This window comes from Delphinus delphis, chromosome 6 (genome assembly GCF_949987515.2).
Source record: "Delphinus delphis chromosome 6, mDelDel1.2, whole genome shotgun sequence".
Classification (NCBI taxonomy): Eukaryota; Metazoa; Chordata; class Mammalia; order Artiodactyla; family Delphinidae; genus Delphinus; species Delphinus delphis.
Genome location: NC_082688.1, coordinates 92,660,197 through 92,686,992, shown reverse-complemented (window position 1 = coordinate 92,686,992; position 26,796 = coordinate 92,660,197). Strand labels below are relative to the sequence as shown.

The 26,796-nt window shown below is 41.2% G+C and overlaps 1 protein-coding gene across 2 annotated transcripts in view; it reads left to right on the top strand.

The window, feature by feature from the left end:
- Positions 1–24,801, top strand: part of SHC3 (SHC adaptor protein 3) — a 141,730-nt gene extending 116,929 nt beyond the window's left edge. For both annotated transcript variants that reach the window (XM_060013535.1, XM_060013534.1), the window contains exons 11-12: positions 2,809–3,104; positions 24,461–24,801. In XM_060013535.1, coding sequence (XP_059869518.1) covers positions 2,809–3,104; positions 24,461–24,589 — 425 coding nt within the window. In that variant the 3' untranslated portion in view covers positions 24,590–24,801. The remainder of the gene's footprint in view (positions 1–2,808; positions 3,105–24,460) is intronic.
- Positions 24,802–26,796: the final 1,995 nt, after the last annotated feature.

Here is a 26,796-nt window from a genome sequence, read left to right as displayed (position 1 = left end):
TATTAATTGGATATTGTGTGCCAAATACTGTATCAGTTTTAAGGATGCCAAGATGAAATGGCTTGGCCCCTGTTTTCATAGAGCTCTTAGTCTGTTGAACAAGACTAACATATAAGCAAGAAATTGTAATATACCCTCTTGTTTGCCTACATACACTCACTTTCCCTCTCACTTTTTCTCTTTCTCTCTCCCCTTCTTCCTCTCTACTGAACACCTACCATGTGTCAAATACTAGTCTACTTACTGGGGATATACAGGAAAACCAAATAGACAAAGTCCCTACTCTCATGAAGTTTAAATAACCACCATGTGTTACCGGTAGTGACAGGTACTCTGATGAAAAATAAAACGGGATAAGAAGAGTAACCCCAAACTCCTGTTGATTGCACTGTAGTATGATGTGTACCATAGACCTCTGTTTGGCATATAGATTGGGAAAAATAAATCACCCGTGATTAATGAAAGTGTAAATTGTTGTTAAGGAATTTTGAAAGAGCTTCCCAAGCTCACAAACAGCTTTACATCCCCAAATTTCTTTTTCAATTTCCTTGAGAATTTTACAGGCTGAAGAGGGAAGGAGAGGAGACTAGCACTTAGTGAGTTTCTACCACGTGGCTAGGTGCTTATTATTTTATTTAATTTTTGCAATAGTCCTACGGGTAGATATTATTATTATTACCATTTTATAGAGGAGGAAACAGAGAACCCTAGAGGTTTGGTAACTTCACTGCTGGTTCACCACATACAATACATACCTGTTATTGTATGTGGGTTAGGACAGGGCTGAGTGCTTTTATAAACAGGCTGCACCATGACAACAAAAGTCTATTTTTCCCCAGAATGGGACACTGGACTCCCATTCTGATTTTAAAAATCACCAGAGCCAGAAGAACTGTAGAAGCATCTAGTCTAATCTCTTCATTTAAAAAAATGTGGAAATAGCCTAGGAGGTATGAAGCAACTTCTCAAGATGCAGAGCAAAGTGGTAGCTCCAGTTGTAACGATATCTCCCAACATCAGTTTAGTAGTTGTATTTATGGTCAGACAATTTTCACTGTTTAATTTAGTCAATATACCAGTGACTCTTGGCCCCAGAGCCTGAGAAGAGTTAGATTTGGCTGGGGTTTGAGATGGGAAAAATGAAAGCCAGACCTCCCTTTTTTCATCCATCAATTTCTACTCCTACTCCCAAAACTAGAGAAGGGGAAACCGAAAGTATAAAGAGCCCTGGAGAGGCTAGTATCTATTGAAAAGTACGGAAAAATAGACCTAGCACTCTGTGTTTATCTTGAACCACTATAGCTAAATAATGATGGTGGTAGTGGTGCTGTTAGTGATGGTAATGGTACTGATGGTGGTGGTGATGCTGATGATTGTGGTGATGGTGGTGATGGTGATGAGGGTAATGATATGGTGATGGTGATGATGGTAATGGTGGTAATGAAGGTGATAATAATGATAAGATGGTGATAGTGGTGTTGGTGATGATGATGATGGTGATGATGATGTTGATAGTGATGGTGATGATGTTGATGCTAGTGGTGGGGCTGAGGTGATGGTGATTATGATGGTGATGATGATGTGTGGTAATGGTGATGGTGGTGATGATGATGATGGTACAGAAACAGAATACAAATTTTCAACTACTCCAGGTAATCAGGGAAAAAGTAGAATAAAAAGAGAAAATCTACGAACATAATTTTAGCCCATAGTTTTAACCTCTTTTTTGCCCCAAATCTGTAAATCATTTAACAAGTGTCAAAATGATTTAGTTTTGGTTTCATTTATTCACTTCACTTCTGCCCATTCTCTACCACCATTTAGCAAACTGGTCTGATTTTACAGCACTCACTGAATATTTATGGGTACAAACTATGTCCCAGGAACAATGTCGGACTAGAGGGATGTTGCTGTGCCCAGGAGAGAACCATTCTTTTTCTTGTGGTGCTTGCATTGTAGTAGGTTGGCAGTGGGGTCCTAGATAATCATCACAACACCTTACACTTGTGTGGCACTGGGGGCATTTTTCAGAGTGCTGTTGTACATATTGCCTTGTTTGAAAATCGAACATTGAGATTTAATTAGATGAGCCTGGTGACTTCTCTTACCGCTGATGTTTGTGGCTCTTAGAGCCATGGCCTGCAGTGAGAAGTATGTTCTGAAGGGCATAAAATCAAGCTCAATCTCAAACACTCACACAAGAGCCTTTTTCTACAGGGTAACAAGTGAAGGTCAAGGGGAGGTAGAGCTCCTAGCCTGGGGCAAGTCACACAAAATGCACCCAATAAATGTCAGTTTTCTTCTCTTTTAAGAATTCACCTAATACAAAAATTTTAAAAGAAACATTTGTTGGGCTGGGTTTCAGTTTTGCATGAAATCAAAACCTTGCAACTTTGTGTATTTTCTTTGGTATTGGCAGGTTTTTATTCAGAAGAGAACACATTTGTTGAAGAGGCTAGCCAATATTCCAGAGAAAGTAGATGGCATGTAATATTCATGGCCTCTTGCAGCGTGCAAAAATGGAGTCATTCTAACTAGTGAGGCAAAGGGTGTGCTTGAGTCTTTGGCACAAGACACAATGCCCAGCTGTCTTGGGAAAGCAGACTCATCAGAATGAGTCATGCCAAGATTTGGGCTTTGCTTTCAAATGCTTGTTATGATGAGTCTTGTTGTATTACCAGCCAGTCATTTTTCTCTACTTCTTTTTTTTCTGGTAGAAGTTGCCTTTGCATTTCCAGCCCTCACATTGTACTGTTTATCATTTGTTCTCCTTGGGATTGACGTGTTGCTGGCAAATGTTGTTGGCAGAACCTTTTGAAGATGCTCTCAAGAACCAGTCCTTGGGGCCTGTGTTGAGCAAGGCAGCCTCCGTGGAGTGCATCAGCCCCGTCTCACCCAGAGCCCCGGATGCTAAGATGCTGGAAGAGCTGAAAGCAGAGCCTTGGTACCAAGGGGAGATGAGCAGGAAGGAGGCAGAGGGGCTACTGAAGAGAGATGGAGACTTCCTGGTCAGGAAGAGCACCACCAACCCAGGCTCCTTTGTCCTCACTGGCATGCACAATGGCCAGGCCAAGCACCTGCTGCTCGTGGACCCAGAAGGCACGGTGAGCACAGGTCGGAGTGTGGCCTGCACTGGGCAACCTCCCTCCGACAGTCTACCCTGGGTCACTGCACTGGGGACCACTTTCCCTCCTCTACTCACATATGCCTGCTGAGTCCTGACGGTCACTTCTTCAGGGCCCTGGAGACCAGGCCCAGAGGACTTATGCTTTCAGGCCAGAGCCAGGCTACAGGAGCCCATGGTCAGGACCCCCTGTGCAAGTTACAAAACTTGGAAATCCCCAGGGCCTGGGTTGAAAGGTTTAATTCTCATGTTCTTTAAAATAAATACAAAAACTGAGAAAGTTGTCCTTTCAGATATGTTCATAGTGGACAAAGAAGTACAGGGCTCCTGGGCTTTTAATATTTACCTCAAATATCTCTACAAGTTGAATCACCAGTTTTTATTTGCAGGTTATAAAATGTGATGAAGAAGTAAGTAAGCCTCCTATTAATTAGTCTCTTGCTTTCCCACCCAGAGAAGTAATACCTCATGACAGTGATTTTGGCACTTCCTGGCAGTACAGTTGTGTCTGAATAATTCTATGGGGTTGACTGAATATACCATCTTTCAGTCAATAAATAAATTTGACTTCACCCTGGCACAGTCCAAGAATTACTAAGTTTAATAAATATAGTTACCTTAGCCTAACCATTGAGTAAATTCCAGGATTGTTGTTTAAAATTTTTTTATCCAGTGAAAACAAAGCAGCAGGTAGAGTTATCTCAATAGTGGTTAAGAACATGGCATTTAAAAAAAATGTATTGAAGTGTAGTTGATTCACAATGTTGTGTTAATTTCTGCTGTACAGCAAAGTGACTTAGTTATGCATATATATATATTCTTTTTCATATTCTTTTCCATTATGATTTATCACAGGATACTGAATATAGTTCCCTGTGCTATACAGTAGGACCTTGCTGTTTATCCATTCTATATATAATAGTTTGCATCTGCTAAACCCAAACTTCTAATCCTTTCCTCCCCAATCTCCCCTTCCCCTTGGCAACCACAAGTCTGTTCTCTATGAAGGACATTGCATTTTTTGATTGACAGGTAGGGATGAAGACAGTCTTCAGTTGAACTTGGACAGAATTTAACTGTTTGTGTTTGGGGAAAGAGGCGGTGTTACCTGAGATGATTTGTTGCCTCAGGCATCTAGACTAAGTTGCCTGCACACCTCAGCTCCCTAGACCTCTGCACCTTCTCTTCTCTTCCATTCTCCAGCTGGGCAACCACTTCCCATGCATGTAACGTATATCCAATTCACCTTCTTTCGTTGTGTGGATTTTTTTTGCATATATGCACACCAGGGAAAATACATATTTTGTGTTTGTGTGTTTCAGAAATTTGCAAACAAACATGATGTTATTCCACAAATCATTTCTTTCTTTTTCCCTTCGGTACATGTTTTTAAGATCTGTCAGTAGTGCCTTCCATATACTGAATTGTTACTTGGGTGGGCCATCTGGGGCTCACTGGATACACCATCTGCACATCACTTCCTGAGCTCTCTTGTGAAACATTGAAAAACTGAAGGTGCTGCAAACCTCGTGCCTGTTTCCCCTGCACCTGGGATGGTCTCTCTGGGGCATATCCCAGGAGTGTTTGATTATAGGGTGTACATACATTTAATGTCATCAGGGGTTGCATCTGCATCCAGAATGGCTGGGCTACTGACATGTGCAGCAGCAGAGTGTGAGGGTCCCACACCCACCCTTTCTCTATCTAGTTTTGCTAATCTGGTGCGGGTGGGGAGTGAAGTGATGTCTCATTGTTTGCTGTGCAATTCTTTGATTGCACTTTAACAGGTTTCTCCATAAATTTTATGTTCCTATCTTTCCTCCATGTTTCTCTTTTAATCTTCTTATTGGGTTTTCTTGAGTTTATTCCAGCAATAGAATCTCCATATGTACTCTCCCACATCTTCACCTATGAGACAGTTTTGTCTGTGACATTCTTCATCAGATAAAAGTCTTTTTTTGGGGAATGTAGCTGAATCCATCAATTTTCCCCTTTATGCTTTATAGTTTTGAGTTTTAAAAGGTTTCTTACCTACAAATCACAGATGTACGGTACTATATATTTTCTCCTACTAGCTTTATTGTTTGTCTTTCACATTTACCTTTCAATTCCAACTGAAGTTACTTTGGAAGATGATATAAGATAGGACCCAACATTTTAAAAATCGCCATGTAGTGAGTCAATTCTCCCGTCACTATTTACCAAATAATTCACCTTTTCTCTGTGGTAGTGATGCTCCCTCTATTACACACTAAGTCTCTGTGTCATGGGTCTGTTTCTGGACTCTCAGTTTTGTTCTACTGATTTGACTGTCTGTTTCTTGTGCAAGTTCCATACTGCTTTAGTCATTACAGCCTTAAACTGTCTTAATATCTGGTGGTGTGCGTCCTTCCTCTTGAGTTTCCTTTTTATAAGTTGTCTTAGCTATTCTCAGACCTTTATTCTTTGTACTGATTTTAGATTCAGTTTATTAAGTCACCAAAAATACATGCTGGGGTTTCGATAGGACTTGCACTGAATTTACAGATTAATTTGGGGCAAGCTGACATTTTTCAATATTAAATAATCACCTCCATGAACATGGCATGTCTCCACTTATTTAGTTTTAAGATGTCTTTTGTTAGAATATTAAAATTCTCTCCAGAAAGTTCTTCTGTTTCCATTGTTAGGTTGCTTCCTAGGGATAGTTTTAGTTCTTGTTGTAAGTGGTATGTTATTTTTGATCACTTTTTCTCAGTAGTTGTTGCTGCAGGGAGAGGAAAGTAGTGTGATCTTGAGCCTGGAAATTTTGCTGATTGTGGTCGTTTTACTGGACCAGCGGTCGTTGCCATTGCAAACACTGCGTTTCTTCGCCTGCCTTCCAATCCCAGACATTAGAGGACACCTTTGAGCATTGGCCAGGAGAGGGCGCCCTTGTTCAGCTTCCAACCTGAAGGAATGTTTGAGGTATTGTTCCCTTAAGGATGATGTAAGCTTTTGGTAGATGTCCTTATCAACCTAAAAGACTTCGTTCATTCATTCACTCAACAAATGTGTACTGGATGACTACTAATCCAGGCATTGTTTTTGGCACCTGGGATATGTCCATGAGCCAGTTAAAAGGGCAATCTCTGCTCTCATTACCTATTTATACGTATTAATTGACCAACTACTTTTATCATGTATAGGTGTTGAACTTTATCAAATGCTTCTTCAGCAGATTTTGAGATAATACCATGATTTTTTTCCTAAAGTCCATTCATGTGGGAAATTACACAGGTAGATTTTTCTGATGTTGCATCCTGGCATAAACCCTGCTTGGTCTTGACATAGTAATCATGGATTTGGAGTCCTAATATTTCCTTTAGGATTTTTCAGGCACAGTTCATGAGAGAAATCTGTCTTCATTGTCTTTGCTTCCTTCTCTTGTGTGTGCTCGTCTGGTTTGGGTGTCAAGATTATGTGGTTATACACACCTCTTACAATGATCTAGGCTTACTCAGGCCAGAGGAGACTTCCCCCACCATTTTACCTCAAATAGAATCCCCTAGATACCCCCTATTTCTTTACCCTGATTTATTTTTACCCTTAAGCACTTACCACAAACAAGCACTCGTTTATTTGCTAATTTGTTTATTATTTCGTTTCCCCCACTAGACTATAATCTCCAAGAGGGTATCAGTCTTGTTCATTGCAGTATTTCCCACCATCTAGAATAGTGCCTGGCACATAGCTTGTGTTCAATAAGCATTAGATAACTGAATACATAAATCAACCTCAGGCTTTTTCAGGTTAGGAGGTTGAGGACCGAAGAAGGTGAGCTGGGGTCACAAGTGAGATTTTCTACACAGACTCAGTCCAGAGTTCTTTCCATTTGCATTGGCTACCTATTAAATTAGTTGTAGTTATCTAAAGGAAAATAGGAGGGAAATAGAAATCCTATGAGAATATGAATATTTCAGTTGAAAATTTTAGGTATTTTTTTAAAGTTAAAATTTAGCTAAATTATACCCTCTTATAGATCAAAGACGATTAGTTTTTTTGTTCACTCAGTTCTTATAGACAAAAAGATGATTTACAGAAGATACGTACTACTACTAATATATTATACATTCATGAACCAGTATCAAGATAATGTAGAAGACAAGGAGGACGTGAAGTTAGACCAGGTGTCTGAGCAAGCCCAAACACCCCAAGCTGTGCTGTCTCTACAACTTTAATTTTGGAGGAGAAATTTGCAGTATGGTTGAGAAAATCTGTAAATCACACCTACTAATAACTGTTCTTTTGGGGGGCTTTTTGTGGGATCTGATTATCTAGCTTAATTGATCCTATGGAGGACAGCTTTAGCTGAAAAAGAAAATGGAAATGAAAGACTTAATTAAAAACGTAATGTCACTTCCTTGCTGTGAGGACACCAAAATAGACGATGAACACATTCTCTTCAATATTTATTCATCTGATTTTCATGGTAATTGGTTGGTCCCTGACTATAAAGGCGGAAACTTGGCAGAACAGATTACTCAGATAAATAAGGATGCAAAACAGTTCTACGTCTAAATTTACTCCAGAGTATACCAACCTATGTGCCTTCCCACTGTGCACTGATTGTTCAAGACGAGGGCGCCTGGGCGAGCTGGAAATGTGGGTGACAAGGATCACCGTGGCAGGGCTTCTGAGCTCCTGCAGAGGTGCTGAGGCTACCGACCCTAGATAACAGCAGCTGAAAAGAAGCCGGCGAGTGGGTCTGTAGGAACAGCCTCAGATATGGAGTCTGGTGCACTTTTTTTTCTTTTCAACATCTTTCAGAATCATTTAGTCAACCCTCTGTGTCTAAAATTATTCCCTGAGTCATATATCATTGATTCATCACTTTGGCCTTGAAGGGCCAGCAAAGTGATGTGGGCACTGTGCTTGCATTTGAACAAGCTACGGCTGCACGTTGCTGGGTATTCCATGGGCTTCGTCAACGTGGTCTCAGATTATGGCATGTTTGAGAGCGTGTACAGGGGTTTTTGCATTCCTGAACTCACCAAACCATGACAACCATCCAACATCCACATTTATCAGGTTTTTATTTTCTTCTCAGGGTAATTAAGAAAACAAAAAGCCCCCTGATCCCTCCACTTAATAAAGCCCTGTTGTTATTTTGAAATTCCCTTTGTACCAGTCAGTCTAGCCTGTGCTGCCGTAACAAATAAGGGACTCCCTTCTCCAACAATGAGAAACCTGACTCCCATTATTCTTAATGTTTTTACCTATTTGATGAACTTCCTTGTATGTGGAAACCTGCCTCATCAAGCCTGGATTTCGACTCCTCTGCCCAGCTGTCCCCACATGGGTTCCCTCCTCACCCTGTTCATGTTTTGACACCCACACTGCTCGATCCTCCTACATACATGCCCTCCCCCTCCTTGGCTGTGACTTCCATGGTGGGCTGCCCAACCTTCTCCTTGGCATGGACGCTTCTGACACCCTGTGCCAGTCCATCCATCCATCCAGCCCTTGGGCATACCCACTCTGCCCGCACTCTGGTATGCCATTTGGGGCCATTGTGGCTACATGACCCCCACATCACAGACACCTGTCTTCTTGGCATTTGGACTTTTTGTTCACTTAGGAAGGAAAAGGAGAGGAAAGGAAAGGGAAGAGGAGCTTTGCAAAGTATTTCATAACAGATCCTGGGCCTCCTATCATTCCTAGTATAACTACCTTAGCACGCATCCCTACCAATAAGGACATTAAAACAACAACAACAACATGTCATTGCTATAGCCAACAAAAACCAAAACTAATTACTAAACATACTCAAAATTTCCTGATTATCTCAAAGATATTCTTTTTATAGTAAGTTTGTTGGAATCAGAATCCATAGATGGTCCATCCACGTCATGCATTTCATTATGTCTCAAGATTCACACTCCGTAGAAGCTTTCTTTCTGTTTCCCTCTACACCTTGATTTGTTTGGTGAACTGGACATTTGTCTGTAGAATTTCCCACGTAGTGATTTGTGTCCTTGCCTTCTTGTGGCATTATTTAACTTGTTTCTTGTTTCTTGTATTATCTATGAATTGGTAAACATAAAGATCTTTAAAAACAGCTCTGTTGGGACAGAATTTACATAATACACACTTGAAGTGTACAATTCTGTGGTTTTTAGTATGTTCGCAGATATGAGCATCCATCATCACCGTCCATTTTGGAATATTTTCATGCTGTACCATTTAGCTATCACCTCCCTATCCTCCGATCCCGCAGCCCTAGGAACCACTCAGCTATTTTCTGTCTCTATAGATTATCCAATTCTGGACATATGTATGAATAGAATTATATAATATGTGGACTTTTGACTAACTTCTTTCACTTAACATAATGTTTTAAAGGCTTTACCCATGCTGTAATATGTGTGAGCACTCCATTCCTTTTTATGGATGAATAATATTCCATTTTTGGACATACCACAGTTTATGATTAGTCTGTTGATGGACACTTGGCTATTGTGAATAATGCAGCTATAAATGGTACGTACAAGTTTTTGCATGGACATATGTTTCATTTCTCTTGGATATATATCTAAGAGTGGGATGCTAGGTCAAATGGTAACTCTGTACTTTGTCTCTTGATGAAATGCCAGACAGTTTTCCAAAGCAGCTATACCATTTTACATTCCAACCAGCAGTGTATAAGGGTTATAATTCCTCTATATCATCACCAACACTTGTTATTATCTGACTTTTTGATTCTAGACATACTAGTGGATGTAAAGTGGTATACCATTGTGGTTTTGATTTGCATTTTCCTTGATGACTAATGAGGTTGAGCGTTTTTTCATGTGCTTATCGGCCGTGTGTGTATCTTCTTTGGAGAAATGACTATTCAGATCCTTTGCCTACACATCTTCCTTTTCTTTTTTTTCTCTTCACTTTTTATTGTGGTAAAATATATGTAATATAAAATTTACCATCTTAACTACTTTTTGAGTGTACAGTTCAATGATATTAAGTATGTTTATATAGTTAGGCAACCACCACCGCCATCCATCTCCAGAACCCTTCTCATCTTTTAAACCTGAAACTTTATACCTATTGAACAATAACTTCCCATTCCCAACCCCCAGTCCCTGGCATCCACCATTTTACTTTCTGTAACTATGATTTTGACTACTGTAAGTATACCTCATATAAGTGGAATCATATAGTATTTGTCTTTTTGTAATTGGTTTATTTCACGTAGCACAATGCCCTCAGGTTTCATCCACATTGTAGAATGTGTCAGAATTTCCTTCCTTTTTAAGGCTAAATAATATTCCATTATATGTATGTATCGCATTGTATCGCATTTTGCTTATCCATTCATCAGTGGATGGATATTTGGGTTGCTTCCATGTTTTAGCTATTGTGAAAAATGATGCTATGAACATGGGTATGCAAATATCTCTTCCAGACCCCACTTTCGACTTTTATAGTATATATCCAAAGGTGGATTTGCTGGATCATATGGTAATTCATTTGTAATATTTTCTTGAGAAACCATCATATTTTTTCCACAGTGGCTGCACCATTTTACATTCCCACCAGCAGTATACAAGGGTACCAATTTCTGCACATCCTCTCCAACATTTATCTTCTATTTTCTTTTTTTTTTTTTTTTTTTTTTGCTGTATGCAGGCCTCCTACTGTTGTGGCCTCTCCAGTTGCGGAGCACAGGCTCCGGACGCGCAGGCTCAGCGGCCATGGCTCACGAGCCTAGCCGCTCTGCGGCATGTGGGATCTTCCCGGACCGGGGCATGAACCCGTGTGCCCTGCATCGGCAGGCGGACTCTCAACCACTGCTCCACGAGGGAAGCCCTCTATTTTCTTGATAGTAGCCATCCTAATGGATGTAAGATGGTATTTCATTGTAGTTTTGATTTGCATTTCTCTAATGATCAGTTTTGTTGGTCTCTTTATATTCATCCTTATTAGAGTTCATTGAGCTTTTTGGACGTTTATACTCGTGTATTTAATCAGATTTGGAAAATTTCTGTCATTATTTCTTCAAGTACTATGTCTTTCTCTTTTTACTCTCTTCTCCCTCTAGCATTCTAGCAATGCATATGTTGATCTATTTTATGGTATCCCACAGGTCCTTTAGGCTCTGTTCACTTTTCTTCAATCTTTTTTCCTTCTGTTCCTGGGACTCAAAAATTTCAATTGTCCTATCTTCAAGCTCCCTGATTCTTTCTTCTGTCTTGTGCTTTTCCACTCCAGAGTTTCATTTTGGTTCCTATTTAGGTTTTCTAAATAGGTTTTATTGATGTTTCTATTATTTTCGTACATCATTTTCTTGACTTTCTCCACATCTTTATTTAGTTCTTTGAGCATCTTTAAGGCACCTTCAAGTTATTTTAAAGTCTTTTTCATGAATATTTATCCCTCTGTTTTTTCTAAGAGTTTTATAGTGTTAGCTTTTCCATTTAGGCTTTTTGTCCATTTTGAGTTAATTTGTATATTTGGGGTGAGGCAATGTTTCGATTTTATTATTTTACAGGTGGATATCCAGTTTTCTCAGCATCATTTGTTGAAAAGACTATTCTTTCCCCCATTGAATATGTTTGGCATTGCTGAAAATCGATTGACCATATATGTGTGGGTGTATTTCTGCATCTCAATTCCATTCTGTTGATCCCTATGTCTACCTTTATGGCAGTACAACATTGCCTTGATTACTGCTGCTTAGTAGTAAGTTTTTAAGTCAAAGAGAGTGAGTCCTCTGACTTTGTTCTTTTTCAAGATCGTTTTAGCTATTCAGGGAACCTCACAATTTTATATACATTTTAGAAACAGCTTGTCAATTTTTACAAAGAAGTCAGATGGGTTTCTTATAGGAATTGTGTTGAATGTACAGATCAACTGGGGGATAGAGAGTATTGCCATCTTAACAATGCTGTCTTCTGTCCATTAACATGGGATGTTTTCCCACTTATCTAGATCTTTAATTTCTTTTGACAATGTTTTTTTAGTTTCCAGAGTGTAAGTTTTCCACTTACTTTGTTAAATTTATTCCTCTCTATATATTTGTTTCTTGGATGCACTCATGAATGCAATTGTTTTCTCAATTTCATTCTCATTGTGTTCTTTGCAAGTATATAACTACAATTAATTGTTTATATTAATCTTATATCGTGCAAACTAGCTGAACTCATTTATTAGTTCTAATAGTAGTTTTTAGTGATTCCTTAGTGTTTTCTACATATAAGATCATATTATCTGTGAATAGAGATAGTTTACTTCTTTCAAATCTGGATGCATTTTATTTCTTTTTATTGACTATTTGCCCTGGCTAGAACATCCAATAGAATAATAGAAGTGGCAAGAGTGGTCGTCTTTATCTTTTTACTTATCTTAAGGGGAAAGCATCCAATCTTTCACCATTAGGTATGATGCTGTGAGTTTTTGTGGATGTCCTTTATCAGGTTAAGTAAATTTCCTTCTACTTTTTTGAGTATCTTTTAACATGAAAAAGTGTTGGATTTTGTCAAATGCTCTTTATGTGCCTATTGAAATAATTATGTGATTTTTGTTTTTTATTCTATTGATATGTTCAACTCCATCAATTGGTTTTCAGATGTTAAACCAACCTTGCATTCCTGGAATAAATTCTGCTTGGTCATAGTGTATAATTATTTTTATATATTTCTGGATTTGGTTTGCTAGTACTTTTTGTTGAGGATTTTTTGCATCCATATTCATAAGAGATATTAGTCTGTAGTTCTCTTTTCTTGTAGTTTCTTTGTCTGGTTTTGGTATCAGGGTACTACTGGCCTCATTGATTGAATTTGGAAGTATTCCCTCATCTTCTACTTTTTGGAAGAAATTCCAAAGAATTTATATTAATTTTTCTTTAAACATTTGATAGAATTCAGCAGTGAAGTTATCTGGTCCTGGGCTTTTCTTTTGGGGTACTTCTGTTTACTGCTTAATATCTTCACTTGTTATAGGTGTATTCAGATTTTGTATTTCTTCCTGAGTCAGTTTTGATAGTTTGTGTCTTTCTAAGAATTTGTCCATTTCACCTAATATCAAATTGGTTGGCATAAAATTTTCCATGGTATTCTTTTATAATCTTTTTTATTTTTATAATGTGGGGAAAATGTTCCCCTTTTCATTTCTAAGTATAGTAGTTTGAGTCTTCTTTGTTTTTTAATTTGGTCAATCTAGCTAAAGGTTTGTCAAGTTTGTTGACATTTTCAAAGAACCAACTTTTGGTTTCATTGATTTTTTTTCTATTGTTTCTCTATTCTCCATTTTGTTTATCTCTGCTTTAATCTTTATGATTTTCTTTCTTCTGCTTGCCTTAAGTTTAGTATACTCTTCTTTTTTTCAGGGTCTTTAAGTGAGGGGTTATGTTATTGATTTGAGATTTTGTCTGTCTTAATATAGACATTTACAGCTATAAATTTCTTAAGTATAGCTGTAGCTCATAAGTTTGGTCTGTTGTGTCTTCGTTTTCATTTATTTTAAGTATTTTCTTATTTCCCTCCTGATATCTCTTTGACTCATTAATTATGTAGGAGTTTTTTTTTGAATTTCTATGTATTTGTGAGTTTCTGAATTCTTTTCCTGCTGTTGAGTCCCAGTTTCATTCCATTTTGGTCAGAGATTGTATCCCCTTAGTGTGGCATTATTGTTATACATATTAAATCTATTATATTAATGTTACAGACTTAACAATGCATGGTTATATTACCTTACCCTCTGAAATTATTTCCTTAGCCTAATGCAGCTTTGCTCTGCCCACCTCCTTTGTACTGTTATTGGCAAATATGTTATACATATATTACATTTCTATGTTAGGCCCAACATTACATTATATTCATATTATTTTATACAATTACTTTTAAATAAGTTAATATTGAAGTTTCTAATTGCCTTCTTGAGAGAAGAGACCTAAGTTTTCCTCACCATGTCATTACTATTATCCAGCTCATTCCAACTATTTTTGGAACATGCATGAAGACAGTCTGATTTTCTGTTCTAATGTGGACTAATAGATTACTAAAGCAAACCCATTATTCTAAGGACATAGTCTCATTGGAGTCTTGGGTGAGTTTCAGCCTGTTGTGTATACTATATCTTCCTCTTTTATGGTTTTCACTCACTTTAATTGGAGTTATTTCTCAAAACAGGTGCATGGGCATGAACTTTCTCATTCCCACATGTCTGAAAATATATTTTGAAGTCACTTTGATTCACCTTATGGTTGCCTGTAGCATGGCTGCTCTGATTCTTAATCTTTTGTAGATTACTTTTTCTTTACCTACTAGACATTTTTAGTTTTTTCTTTACCTTCTACAATGACGTGGTCATGAATCTGTGTGTACCTTTTCTTATTCATTTTTCCAGAGATGTGATGAACCCTTTCCATCTGAAAATTTTTGTTTTTTCTTAGGTCATAGCAATTTCCTTATATTATTCTTTGATAATTTCTTACCTTCTTTATTCTTTCCCCTTAGAACACCTTGTTGAGGGGATGGATCTCTTGGATTGATCTTCTGTCTCTTCTTTCCTGCAAGTTTCCAGTTCTTTGAAAATTTGCTCTATGTTCTGAAAGCTTTCCTTGATGATCTTCCAAACTTAATATATGTATAATTTTACAAATTGTATATTTAATTTCTAAAGGAAAATTTGTTATCTTCTGATTGTTTTACTTTTTTGTGCATCTTGTTCTTTTTAATGGTTAAAAAGAAGAAGAACATTTTTACTTTTTGGTGTTATTAATATGAGTTGTTTTTAATATTTTGTCTATTTTCCAACTTAACTTGTGGGGTCAGGTGTTTGTTTGCTTATCATGATTTTTCTTTTCATGGTACTGACATTCTTAAGATGCCCAGTACATTTCCTTGCCATATAGAAGAACAAGAGACTGGACTGATTTTCCTGGGATGGATCTCCTCTGCTGTAATACATTTAGGTATCTTTCCCTCTAGTCTTTCCTGGCATTAGCATTGAAGACTGACTGAGATTATGTGTGTGTGGTGGGTGAGACATGGGGTAGGGATATTTTGGAGGGGATTAGGTGAAGGGAAGCTGTTGTATGACAGATTAGAGGACTGTAGGGTGAGAAGGGGTGGAGGGGGCTCGGACTTTTACGCTGGGTACCTCCCAGGAGCGTTTTACTTGGAATCACCTTTACCCTCCTATAGCCTTAATTTTCCCCAGACGTCTTATTTAATTTCTTTGGATAAACATTCTCTGGCTTCTTCCCTGAAGGCAAAATACTAGTTTGGCTATAAGGAGGCAAAGGGGAAGGAGGGGGTGGTGGAGCTGCTGGCTAAGTTACTCTGGAGCATTCTCCAGGCAGCCTAACTGCTCTCCCTCCCACCATTGCTCCTCTCTCTCCTCAGCTGCAGGATCCGCCCTCCCCTCTACATTCTAGGCTACCCTCCTCCTCACTCTTTTATTTCAACAGCCTTCCTCTTTTCTGCTAGCCCACAGTGTGCTGATGTTACAGTATCCACTGGCAATCCACATCCTTCTTTTTTGTTTTAGAAGTTTATTCCTCTACTGTCATTTCACTGGGTTTGGCGAAGATGGGATAAGACAATGCCTATACTCAGCCTTACATTTTAAATTAGAATTTCTTTACTCATGCCTTTCCTGTAAAAAGAGAATCATTTAATGATGTAAAACATCAGCTATTCACCCATCTCTGTTTTCTATCGACAATTACAAAATTAAAGAAGTAAAAACACATAGGTACATTTTAGTATCTTCCCCACTCAATATTTGGTAAGGGACCTTCCCTCCTTTTTTTCTGTAAATACACCAGTGCCCTAGGGGAGCTTGGAGCTAATGTGTCCACAACATTTCTGTGCTTCTCAGGCATGGCTCTGAAGAAACCCTGATTGGTGAACATTTCCTATGAATTTCCCTTTTGGATACCGTGGTCAGGCTTCTACCTTTTTTCTCTTCTATTATCAGAAACAGACTTTGCTGACTTTTGGGTAAACTTGGGGATGATTGAGGCTCCTTAGTACCTTGGAACTGGAAAAAGAAGGGACATTACACCTAGAAGGAGCCAGGGCCAGGCAGCCCAAAATAGTCCTCCCCTGGATGTGGCTGGTCAGGGAAACCATGGGGTGGGAGGGGGAGATTGGAAGATCTCCAGGATCCCAGCTGTGCAGGGATTCATGATCAAGCTTACAGTTTGGATGGAAAATGAGTGTACATGTGGAGCAAGGCATCAATTGGAAAATGTAAGCAACTGGCGTGCAAGATTCCAAGTACGACCCTTGGCATTGCAGCCCCGGGGGCTGATGTGGATCCAGCACTGTGGCCATTGGGTTTAGGAGGGACTTGGACTGCACCTTAATTTCAAGTCTGGAAGAAGCCAGACAATGTGGCCAGGGTGGGTCTACATCCTATCTGTGTTAGGTTGCATTCAGGCATGAACTTTTGGGGGTGGGAAGATGTCAGTGGATCCAGCCAAAGCTGAGACAGTAGACAGAGGGCTGCAGGTCTGTATGTGCAACTGTTCCTGTGGAATCAGAGTTTTCATCAGGAGACATCTTCAACTGACAGCTTTGCCTGTTCTAGTGCCACCCTTTGGACGGGGCTGAATGTAATCATTTTGTCATCGATTGAATGTACTCCTTAAGGCATGATTTTTTTTTTTTGGCCGCACCACGTGGCTTGTGAGATCTCAGTTCCCAAACCAGAGATTGAACCCGGGCTGTGGCAGTGAAAGCCTGGAATCCTAACCACTAGGCCCCCAGGGAACTCCCTTAATATACCATTTTTAAATGCACAATTTCTAAATGCCTACAGAGCAACTCCACATAAGTGTTCTAGGCAACTTGAGCCTACCACGTCTAAAGGGGAAGGTATCATCCCATCGTTCCCAGCTCCTCACCCCAGCTGCCCCCTGGATGCCTTCCCATGGCTTGCCCAGTCAGCAAGCCTCTGCCACCAGCACCTCCCTCTCACACTCCACATTCTCTGACTGACCAATCCCCTAAATATCTCTGAAAGGGTCCCTCTCTTCCTGGATTGTCAGTGCATTTCCCCCCACCCTTCACTGCCAGCAGGAGGCTCCGCTAATGTCATTCCCTGTTCTAAATCTCTCCAGGATGGCCGTTGCCTTCAGGGTAAGTTTAAACTGCTCAGTATGGTATGAAAAACAGGAACAGCAAACATTTACTGAGCATGTACTAGGGGCCCTGCACTGTGTGAAATTCTTCATGCACATTAATCAGTTACTTCTGATGAGAATCCTATGAAGTAGGACTATTATGATAACAAATTTACATGGGAATGAAGGCTCAGAGAGGTCAGTAACTTGCCCTAAAGGGCACCATTAGGAGGTGACAGGTGGGGAGGTGAACCCAGGTGCTTGAAACTGGCTTCTTGTCACTACACCAGACAGTTATCTTGGGGGTTGGGGGGGAGGTCCGATGGTAGTTCACAAAGCACACAGAATGCTGCTTGGCACCCAGCTGGGTGACGAAGGAAAGCGCTGGTGTCTGGCTGGTTTACATCTCAGTGGAGCATCTTGAGAATGTCCCATCATTTCTGTTTTGATACTGGGTGGGTGGAGGGGCTGAATGAACAGGGCAGGTACTGTCACGTTCCTGTCAACAATGCAATTAGACCAACAGAGCTTCAAGCTGTACTCTTCTCGCCCAGTGGTTCTCAGAGTGGGGTCCCCTGTCCACTGGAACCTGCTAGAAATGCAAATTCTCAGGCTCCACCTGCTGAGTCAGAATCTCTTGGGGTGGGGGTGTCAGGCAGTCTGTGCTTCCAGAAGACCCTAGGGGCTTTTGATGCTGCTCAAGCTGAGAACCACAGTCTAGTGAACGCATCCTTCCTGGCCTGTACATTTTGGGGCCTCTGCCTGGGGCTTTGTGTCACAGGGTTGCTTCATGGCTAAGAAGAAAATGTTTGGGGAGGGCAACACCAGATAATATTGAAGGAAGCTTCCAGCTCTCAGTTCAATTTCTTCGCCACTGTGTTCTGCCAGCCACTAGAGGGAGCAAAAGGCACACAGCTTCTATCCTGGGAAAGGGATGGCTGAGCCTCCTCACCTGTAAGGATGCAGGTGAGCGTCCAACCTCTGCTTCTCAGCAGTCCAGGCAGGCTTGCAGGAGAGCCTGCTGTCCACGCTACTCTGTGCTTCTTCTCTTCCTAGTTTGCTCTGTGTTCACAGATTTTCACAAAGTTATCAGGTTAGCTTTGTGGGATGGCTCTGTCCTCCCTGGGTCTGCATTCTGCGCCCAGTGTTCTCCCCCGCCAAAGTACATTTGGCATGGTCTTTGGTGGTGAGCACTGCAGGGTCAGACAGCTTGGGGATGCATTGAGTGCCCCAGCCTTCCTCCTTTAAGCTGGAATTAGGACTTTTTGGGTACTTTCTTGAGCAGTGCCTTATCAGCTGGCATCCTGGAAGCCTCACAGAGGTGAGCACTTAGAACTAGCAGGGCCCCAGAGAATCTTCCTGGGATGAAAGTTCTGCATTTAGAGAGACTACAATTCTATCCATCTACAGAGCTCCTAAAAAATTATTTTTAAGGTAGAATTTTCTGTGCTAGTTGATACAAGCAACAAGGAATTATTATACTTTCTGAACAGTTTGAACAAAAGTTCATAAACCCAATACTGCTGGAAAGTTAGAGTTCCAAAGGGCTGATCAAGCAGCCCCACATCTGCAAGGGCATGGAGGCTCACCTGTGAGGTGATCAGGTGTGCTCAGACCAGGCTGCAACTTAGCTGTCCTCTCCTTTGCCCTCCTGGATGACTGCCCCCTGCATCACCCCATCCTCATGGCACTCACGTCCACCACTGCCCTCTTCCACTGCTCATCAAGGTGAAGAGCCCAGACTACAGAGCAAAACCCGGGCATAGGGTGTCCCTTCTGACAGATGTCCACATCTGGCTTAGTCAACCTTGATGGAGAAAACGTCCAGAATCAATGAAGGGGGGTGGTGAGAAGAGCTCAGAGACTTCACTCAGTCTCTCCTGTGCCCTCAGATCCCAAACCTGATATTCTACTCCAAAAATTAACATCCTGAGGTTGACCCACCACTTCCCACCTCCACTGCTGCTCCCACCCTTGCAGATACTGCTAGGACAGTGAGGTGGAATTGCTGGATCACATGGGAAATCTATTTTTAATTTTTTGACGAATCTCCATGCTGCTTTTCCACAGTGGCTGCATCAATTTACATTCCCACCAACAGTGTAGGAGGGTTCCCTTTTCTTCGCATCCTGATCAACACTTGTTATTTTTTGTCTTTTTGACAATAGCCCTTCTGACAGGTGTGAGGTGATATTTCACTGTGGTTTTAATTTGCATTTCTGTGGTGATTAGTGATGTTGAGCATCTTTCCATGCCGGTTGGCCAACAGGCCATCTGTATGTCTTCTTTGGAAAAATGTCCATTCAGGTCCTTTGACCATTTTTAATCAGGTTATTTTTCTTTTTTATGTTGAGTTGTGTGAGTTTTTTGTATATTTTGGATATTAACCCTGTATTGGGCTTATTATTTGCAAATATCTTCTCCCATTCTATAGGTGGCCTTTTTTTGTTGTCGATAGTTCCCTTCACTGTACAAAAGCTTTTTAGTTCTATGTAATCTCATTTGTTCATTTGTGCTTACATTTCCCTTGCCTGAGGAGACATGTCCAAAAAACTATTGCTAAAACCGATGTCAGAGAGTGTCTGCTTAGGTCTTCTTCTAGAATTTTTATGGTTTCAGGTCTTACATTTAAGTCTTTAATCAATTTTATTTCTGTATATGGTGTGAGAAAGTATTCTAGTTTGATTCTTTTGTATGTCCAGTTTTCCCAACACCGTTTATTGAAGAGGCTGTTTTTCCCCATTATGTATTCTTGATTTGGCCCATTTTTAAGTCTGGTTGTTTTTTTTCTTATTATTGGTTTTAAGAGTTCTTTGTATAGTAGAATATTGTATTGGATAATAGTCCAAACTTATTATTTTATTATTTATTGTTATTATATATTATTTTATTTATTAGATATGTCTCTTGCAAATATTTTCTTCCCATCTGTGGCATGTCTTCTCATTCTCTTGACAGTGTCATTTGAAGGGCAGAAGTTTTTAATTTTAATGAAATCCAGCTTCTCATTTCCTTCTTTCATGGATCATGCCTTTGATATCATAAATAAAAAGTCATCATCAAACCCACAGTCATCTAGGTTTTCTCCTATGTTATCTTGTAAGAGTTTTATAGTTTTGCATTTTACATTTAGGTTTATCATCCATTTTGAGTCAATTTTTGTGAAGAGTGTACAGTTTGTGTCTAGGTTCAGTTTTTTGCATGTGGTTGTCCAGCACAATTTGCTGTTCTAGCACCATTTGTTGAAAAGTCAATATTTACTCCATTGTATTGCCTTTGCTTCTTTGTCAAAGATCAGTCATCTATATTTGTGTGGGTCTATTTCTGGGCTCTCTATTCTGTTCCATTGATCTATTTGTCTGTTCTTTCACTAATACCACACTATCTTGATTACTGAAGCTTTATTGTAAAACTTGAAGTTGAGTATTATCAGTCCTCCAATTTTATTCTTCTCCTTTGGTATTGTGTTGGCTACACTTGGTCTTTTGCTTTTCCATATAAACTTTAGAATAAGTTTGTCAATATACACAATATCTTGCTGGGATTTTGATTGGGACTGCATTGAATCTATAGATCAAGTTGGGAAGAACTGACATCTTGACAATATTTCAATCCATGAATACCGAATATATCTTCATTTATTTAGTTTTTTAAAACTTTCATAGTTTTGTAGTTTCCCTCATATAATTGTGTATATATTTTGTTAGATTTATAACTATTTCATTTTGGGGGTGCTAATATACTGGGTTGGCCAAAAAGTTTGTTTGGAGTTTTCCATAAGATGTTTTGGGAAAAACCCAAACAAGCTTTTTGGCCAACCCAATAAATAGTATTATGTTTTTAATTTCAAATTCAACTTGTTCATTGCTTATATATACGAAAGCAACTGACTTTTGTATAGTAACCTCTTATCCTGCAATCTTGCTACAATCATTTATTAGTTCCAGGAATGTTTGGTTGTTTGTATTTTGGTTGTTGTTGCTGTTGATTTTTTTGGATTTTATTCATAGACAATCATATCATCTGTAAGCAAAGACAGTTTTATTTCTTCCTTTCCAATCAGCATACATTTTATTTCCTTTTCTTGACTTGTTGCATTAGCTGGGACTTCCACTATGATGTTGAAAAGGAGTAATGAGATGGGACATCCTTGCCTTGTTCCTGATCTTACTGGGAAAGCTTCAAGTTATTTGTAATATTCCTTTATTATCCTTTTAATGTCTGTGAGATCTGTAGTGATGACCCCTCTTTCACTTCTGATATTAGTAATTTGTGTCTTCTTTCATTTTTTCTTACTTAGCCTGGTTAGGGGCTTATTGATTTTATTTATCTTTTCAAAGAACTAGCTTTGGGGATCATTGATTTTCTGTATTGATTTCCTATTTCAATTTCATTGATTTCTGCCCTAATTTTTATTATTTCTTTCCCTTTACTTAACTTGAACTTAACTTGCTTTTCCTTCTCTAGTTTCCTAAAGTGGAAGCTTAGATTATTGATTTCAGATTTTTCTTCATTTTCAATATATGCGTATTGAACTAAAACAAAGGCTCTCATCCACACTTTTATGTGCTTTTTTGCTATGCAAAGCCTAACGTAGTTTTCTGGGGTTAACATTCATGTGTCATCACTGTAGCAGAATCCCTTTATGTATCTGGAGAAGTTTGTCCTAGGTTTGTCTGGGCTGCTGGGCTTTTAAAATCAGCCATTGGCATTTCCAGCACATGGCAGGTGAGTCCACACAGATGGCTCTGTGTGTTGCAAGTTCTCTGGGCAGGAGCTAGATCAGAGTTTCAGCCAGTATTTATAGGAGTGAAGTAAACTGCCTACTTCTTTATATGGCTTACTCTTCTGTGTGCTTACATGTGTGCATGTTTATACTGGCCAGCCTACGTACTACAAAAACACTGACCAGTGTTCCTCAGCTTGGCAGCATGTTGGAATCATGGAGGGAACATACAACACGCTAGTGCCCAGGCCCCATCCCAAGCTCCTGGTGAAGTTGGCCTAGGCATGGGGTTACTGAGAGCAACTCAGGTGATGCCAACGTGAGCCCAGGTTTAGACCACTGTCCCAGACACTTTCCCAACATAAATCCTTCTTCATCTGTCTCTATTGCCCCAGAACATAAATGAGTGTTAATCATTAAGAAGTGGAAATAAGGAGTCAATGATGTAAAGGCAACACCCCGATAATACTAGGCTCAAGCTGAGCTCCTGGGTGCTTTCAGCATCCAAGGAAGGGGCCTGTTGTGTTACCCAGGGGGTCTTTCTGGGTGGGGAATTCTAAGGAGCCCCAGGAGGATTAAACAACCTTGATGCAAAGATGCCAGAAAGTCTTGCAAAAAGATTTTTTTCTGAATGTGCCCATCAGATTACACCCTTACTGAGGCTTAATGCCCAAGAGTCAGGGGACCCCATGGCCTGGGAAGTTTCTTCCCCTTCAGTGCTTACAGAGGTGGGTGGGGAGGAGCCTCACATCAGAGTTGGAACCCAGGAGAGGAGAGCATCCTAATTTTAAAAAGTTTAAAGCCCAGGGCAGATGGTCTGGGCAGGGGCTTCTGATATACACACCTGAAGCATAGATTTAGAGAGAGAATGAGATATGGGACTGAAGGCCTAGAGATGGACATCCCATTGGTGGGTTGATGGAGAGGGAGAAAAAAGGGTGGCCACATTAAGAAAGGAGAGTGAGATTAAGAACTTGGAGAAGGATGGATGGACCTAGAGATTGTCATATTGAGTGAAGTAATTCAGACACAGAAAGGCAAATATCATATGATATCACTTATATGTGGAATCTAAAAGATGTTACAAATAACTTATTTACGAAACAGAAATAGAGTCACAGATGCAGAAAAGAAATTTATGGTTACCAGGGGGAAAGGGGCGGGGGAGGGATAAATTGGGAGATTGGGATTTGCATATGCACATTATTATATATAAAATAGATAACCAATAAGAACCTACTGTATAGCACAGGGAACTCTACTCAGTACTCTGTAATGACCTATATGGGAAAAGAATCTAAAGAAGAGTGGATATATGTTTATGTATACCTGACTCATATTGCTGTACAGCAGAAACTAACACAACATTTTAAATCAACTATACTCCAATAAAATTAACAAAAAAATAACTTGGGGAAAGAATATTGGGACAAGTAAGTGAGGAGAATAGATGTGCCTTCAGATCCTTGAGGGAGGGATGGTTGTTCCCTGGTTGTTCCAAGGGAGGGATGGGTCCCAGCAATGAGGCTGGAGAGAGGGGTTGGGGTACCCAGGCATCCCAGACCCATTGTGAGGGTCATCAATGGGACTGGAGCACTAGTGGGTACAGCCAGGGGCCTACTCCCTGCCCCGTCTCCATTCCCTCTCAAAGAAGTAGGGCCCCGGGGCTGCATCCGGAGCACGCTGGGACACTGCTCCTGACCAGAACTCATACTGCCTCCTTCAAGTGTGGTCTATACTGTGAGTGTACCGGCTCAGGGTGGGGGGACTGGTGACCCCCAGGGACCAGAGCACAGGGCCATTGTGCAGAGGGAAGAGGCAAAGCACCACCCAGCACCCTCACCCCATCTCAGGCCTTCATCTATTCAGGAGAAGTTCATGGACAGGCACCCTACTAAGCTTTAGAACTGAGTGACCAGAAACGTGCAGCACTGCCCCTCCATCCCAGCAAGGGTCACTCTCCAGTGGGAATTTGGAGCCCCTCCTCACAACTGTGGGCTCCTTTCTGGCAGGTGTGCAAGATGCTGACAGCTGGCCTGGGGAGGGGTGGTGAGGAAGGACGGGGGCCTGAAGGTGCTGACCTGGAGGCTGAGCTAGGTTCCCAGGTGGAAGAAGAGGTCTGGGCCAGTACCGCCGGGCAAAGGCCTGCAGGTGGCAGGGGCAGGGGAGCCTGCAGACACCGCTGGGTGGTGCAGGACAGAGGTTTCTGGGATGAATCCCATGAGGGCAGGAGGGGAGCCAGAGAGAGGAGGCTGTTGGGATGCAGAGGATCTCACCACGGCCCCTGGTTGCTAAAGGTGGGGGAGGCCATGGCTCAGTCCCAGAGGGGTGGACAGATGAACTGACTGAATTTACTGGCCAGTGACAGGGACCAGGGACTTAGCAGACACCACCTCTGAAAGCACAGGGAAACCCTGGGTCGCTAAGGAGGCTGCGTCTCCAGTTCTGACTCCCAGTGGGGGGCGTTCTTCTTCCTTTGCCTGTGGGTGGTGCTAACCTTCCCTCTGCACCCTCACAGATCCGCACAAAGGACAGGATCTTTGACAGTATCAACGACCTCATCAACCATCACCTGGAGAACAGCCTGCCCATCGTCTCTGCCGGGAGCGAGCTCTGCCTTCAGCAGCCGGTGGAGAGGAACCCGTGACCTGCCAGCTGCCCCGTCCCGACACTGCACCTGCAGTCAGGAGGGCTCACTTCTTCCCGGTAGATGGGTACTGGGCCATGGGAACTCAAGCATCTGCCCACTAGCTCAGAGCTTTGTTCAAAGCCCCAGGAGGAAGGCCTCCCTAAAGTGCAAGTTTCATAAACTTGTTCCGAATTCTCATGTGCATATTAAAGGTGTACATACCTATACATCCTGTACAAATTATCCCTCTATATTTATATTTTTTAAGACTAAGAAAGATGTAAGACTGATGTTCCGTGCTGTATGTTTTTAATGAAAACAAAGTTTGACTGTAGTTGTCCGGGCAAAATGTTAATTCAGCTGACCCATTCCACTGGGAAAGTCCACTGGGAAGGTATTACCTACTAAGCACAATACAGGGAATAGAAGCAGCAGGAGGGTCGGTAATAAACACTTGGGATTGTGATAGAATAAGGCAAGATGCTGTCTATGCTCTGCACGTAAAGCCCTGTGAAGTGCTGGTCCTCATGGCTGTCCCTCCTGCTTGGCGACGCCTCCCAGGCTGCCTGCATCACACCTGTGTGCATGGGGTTTCCAGCACCAGAGATTAGGGCTGCTGCACTGAAGAGTAGGCATTACTCCAGCTGTTTCAGGTAGTGCTGAGCACAGGAATGCCGTCTCCCATGACTCCGGTTGTCCAGGGGTTCTTGGGGATCCACTTTACTGCCAAATAGGGCACAAAATAAGCCTCACTGATCAAGATCTTGACAGGTAAATGCTTCCTTTGTTTTTAATCTGTATAAGGACAAAATGAGGATGAGTGGAGGGGTAGATGGGGGTTTGTACATCCTCTTAGCCAACAGGCTGCTGCAGTACCTGCTAGTAAAACCCCGCCCCCTTTATATTCAGTAGAGGAAGAAGCATGTGTACGATCTGTGGAAGACGGGTGCAAACACATGTGCTCAGAGTTCCTGCCTGGAGACATTCCATCAGCTGTGGCTGATTCAGGTTTGCCTGAAGCTCGGGACCAGGCTCAAGAGCTTTGGGAATCAGTTTGAGGTCCCACTTCTGGAGAGATTGGTGGTAAATTGGCTGGTTTGTCTCTACAATTGTTTCCCAATTGCTCCATGAAAAGGGCTCATGCCCTGGGCAGCGCTTTGTCCCGGCTCCTTCCTTTGGGATCAAACACTGATTTCCTACTGGGTCGTTTGGTGTTAGGAAGTCGACAGTGTTTCTAACTTTTAAAAAATGTTTGGCTTGAGATTACCATATGATTTAACAGGTGCTGTCTTTTAAAAGATGGAAGGATTCACTCATTCGTTGGCACCTTCTCACTTGTGCTGCAATGTTGGCTCTTGTCCCAGTGAAATCCATTGCGGGCAGCACCCCCTTCATCAGTGCAACGGAAGGACTCTCTGCATACACTTAGCATTGGAGAGTAATAAGTTTGATGCTTCGAGAATGTGGAGTTAATGGTAGATTTAAAAAATTCTAATGAGCGCTAATTCCACAAAGTTCTAATGCTATGTGCGTGAACCCTGTTTCTACTTTTAGAGGGTGTGTATGGCCAGGATGGGAGGATGGGGTAGACCTGTTGGCTGAGGATGGCTTGGGGCAGGTCCAAGGATTCATGTTAGCCTTCTGTGGAGTTTTTACCTTTTGAAGGTCCAATGAACCAAAGCTGACAGTGGCTTCAATCTTCTAGAATGTTCTGCAGTGAATTGGAACTTTATGGGGAGTCTGACACTAATCTAGACTGCCCTGCCTCTTCCTAGAATGGTCTGTTTTCAGGTGCAGAACAGATACCCTGCTCCAAGTTATCCAAAAGCAGTGGGGTCTGAACAGGGATGCCAGACAGCAGCTAGGTTGGGCTCTTCCCCTGTGACAATGTAGACTTTGGGGTGGCTGTGAGAATTGCCCTGCACTCTGTCTCCTTGAGGCCTGCAGCCCTGCAGACGTATACATAAAAATCTGACCTCTATGGGGATGCATGATCCTTCTTTGTGTGCAAGTGTACACACATATAAAAATGGATCAAATGACTTCTTTCAACAGAATTGCACACCCCCCTGCATAAGGCCAAAACGCTCATGTTAAGGGCAAAGGAAAGTAGGAAACAAGAGTTAAGAACTGAGGGCCCCTGAACATTTGATCTGTTTTGTTTTTCTCTTGGGAGTATAAGAAATGGTAATCTGCAGGTTTAGTAGCTCTCTGCTCTGAAGTTA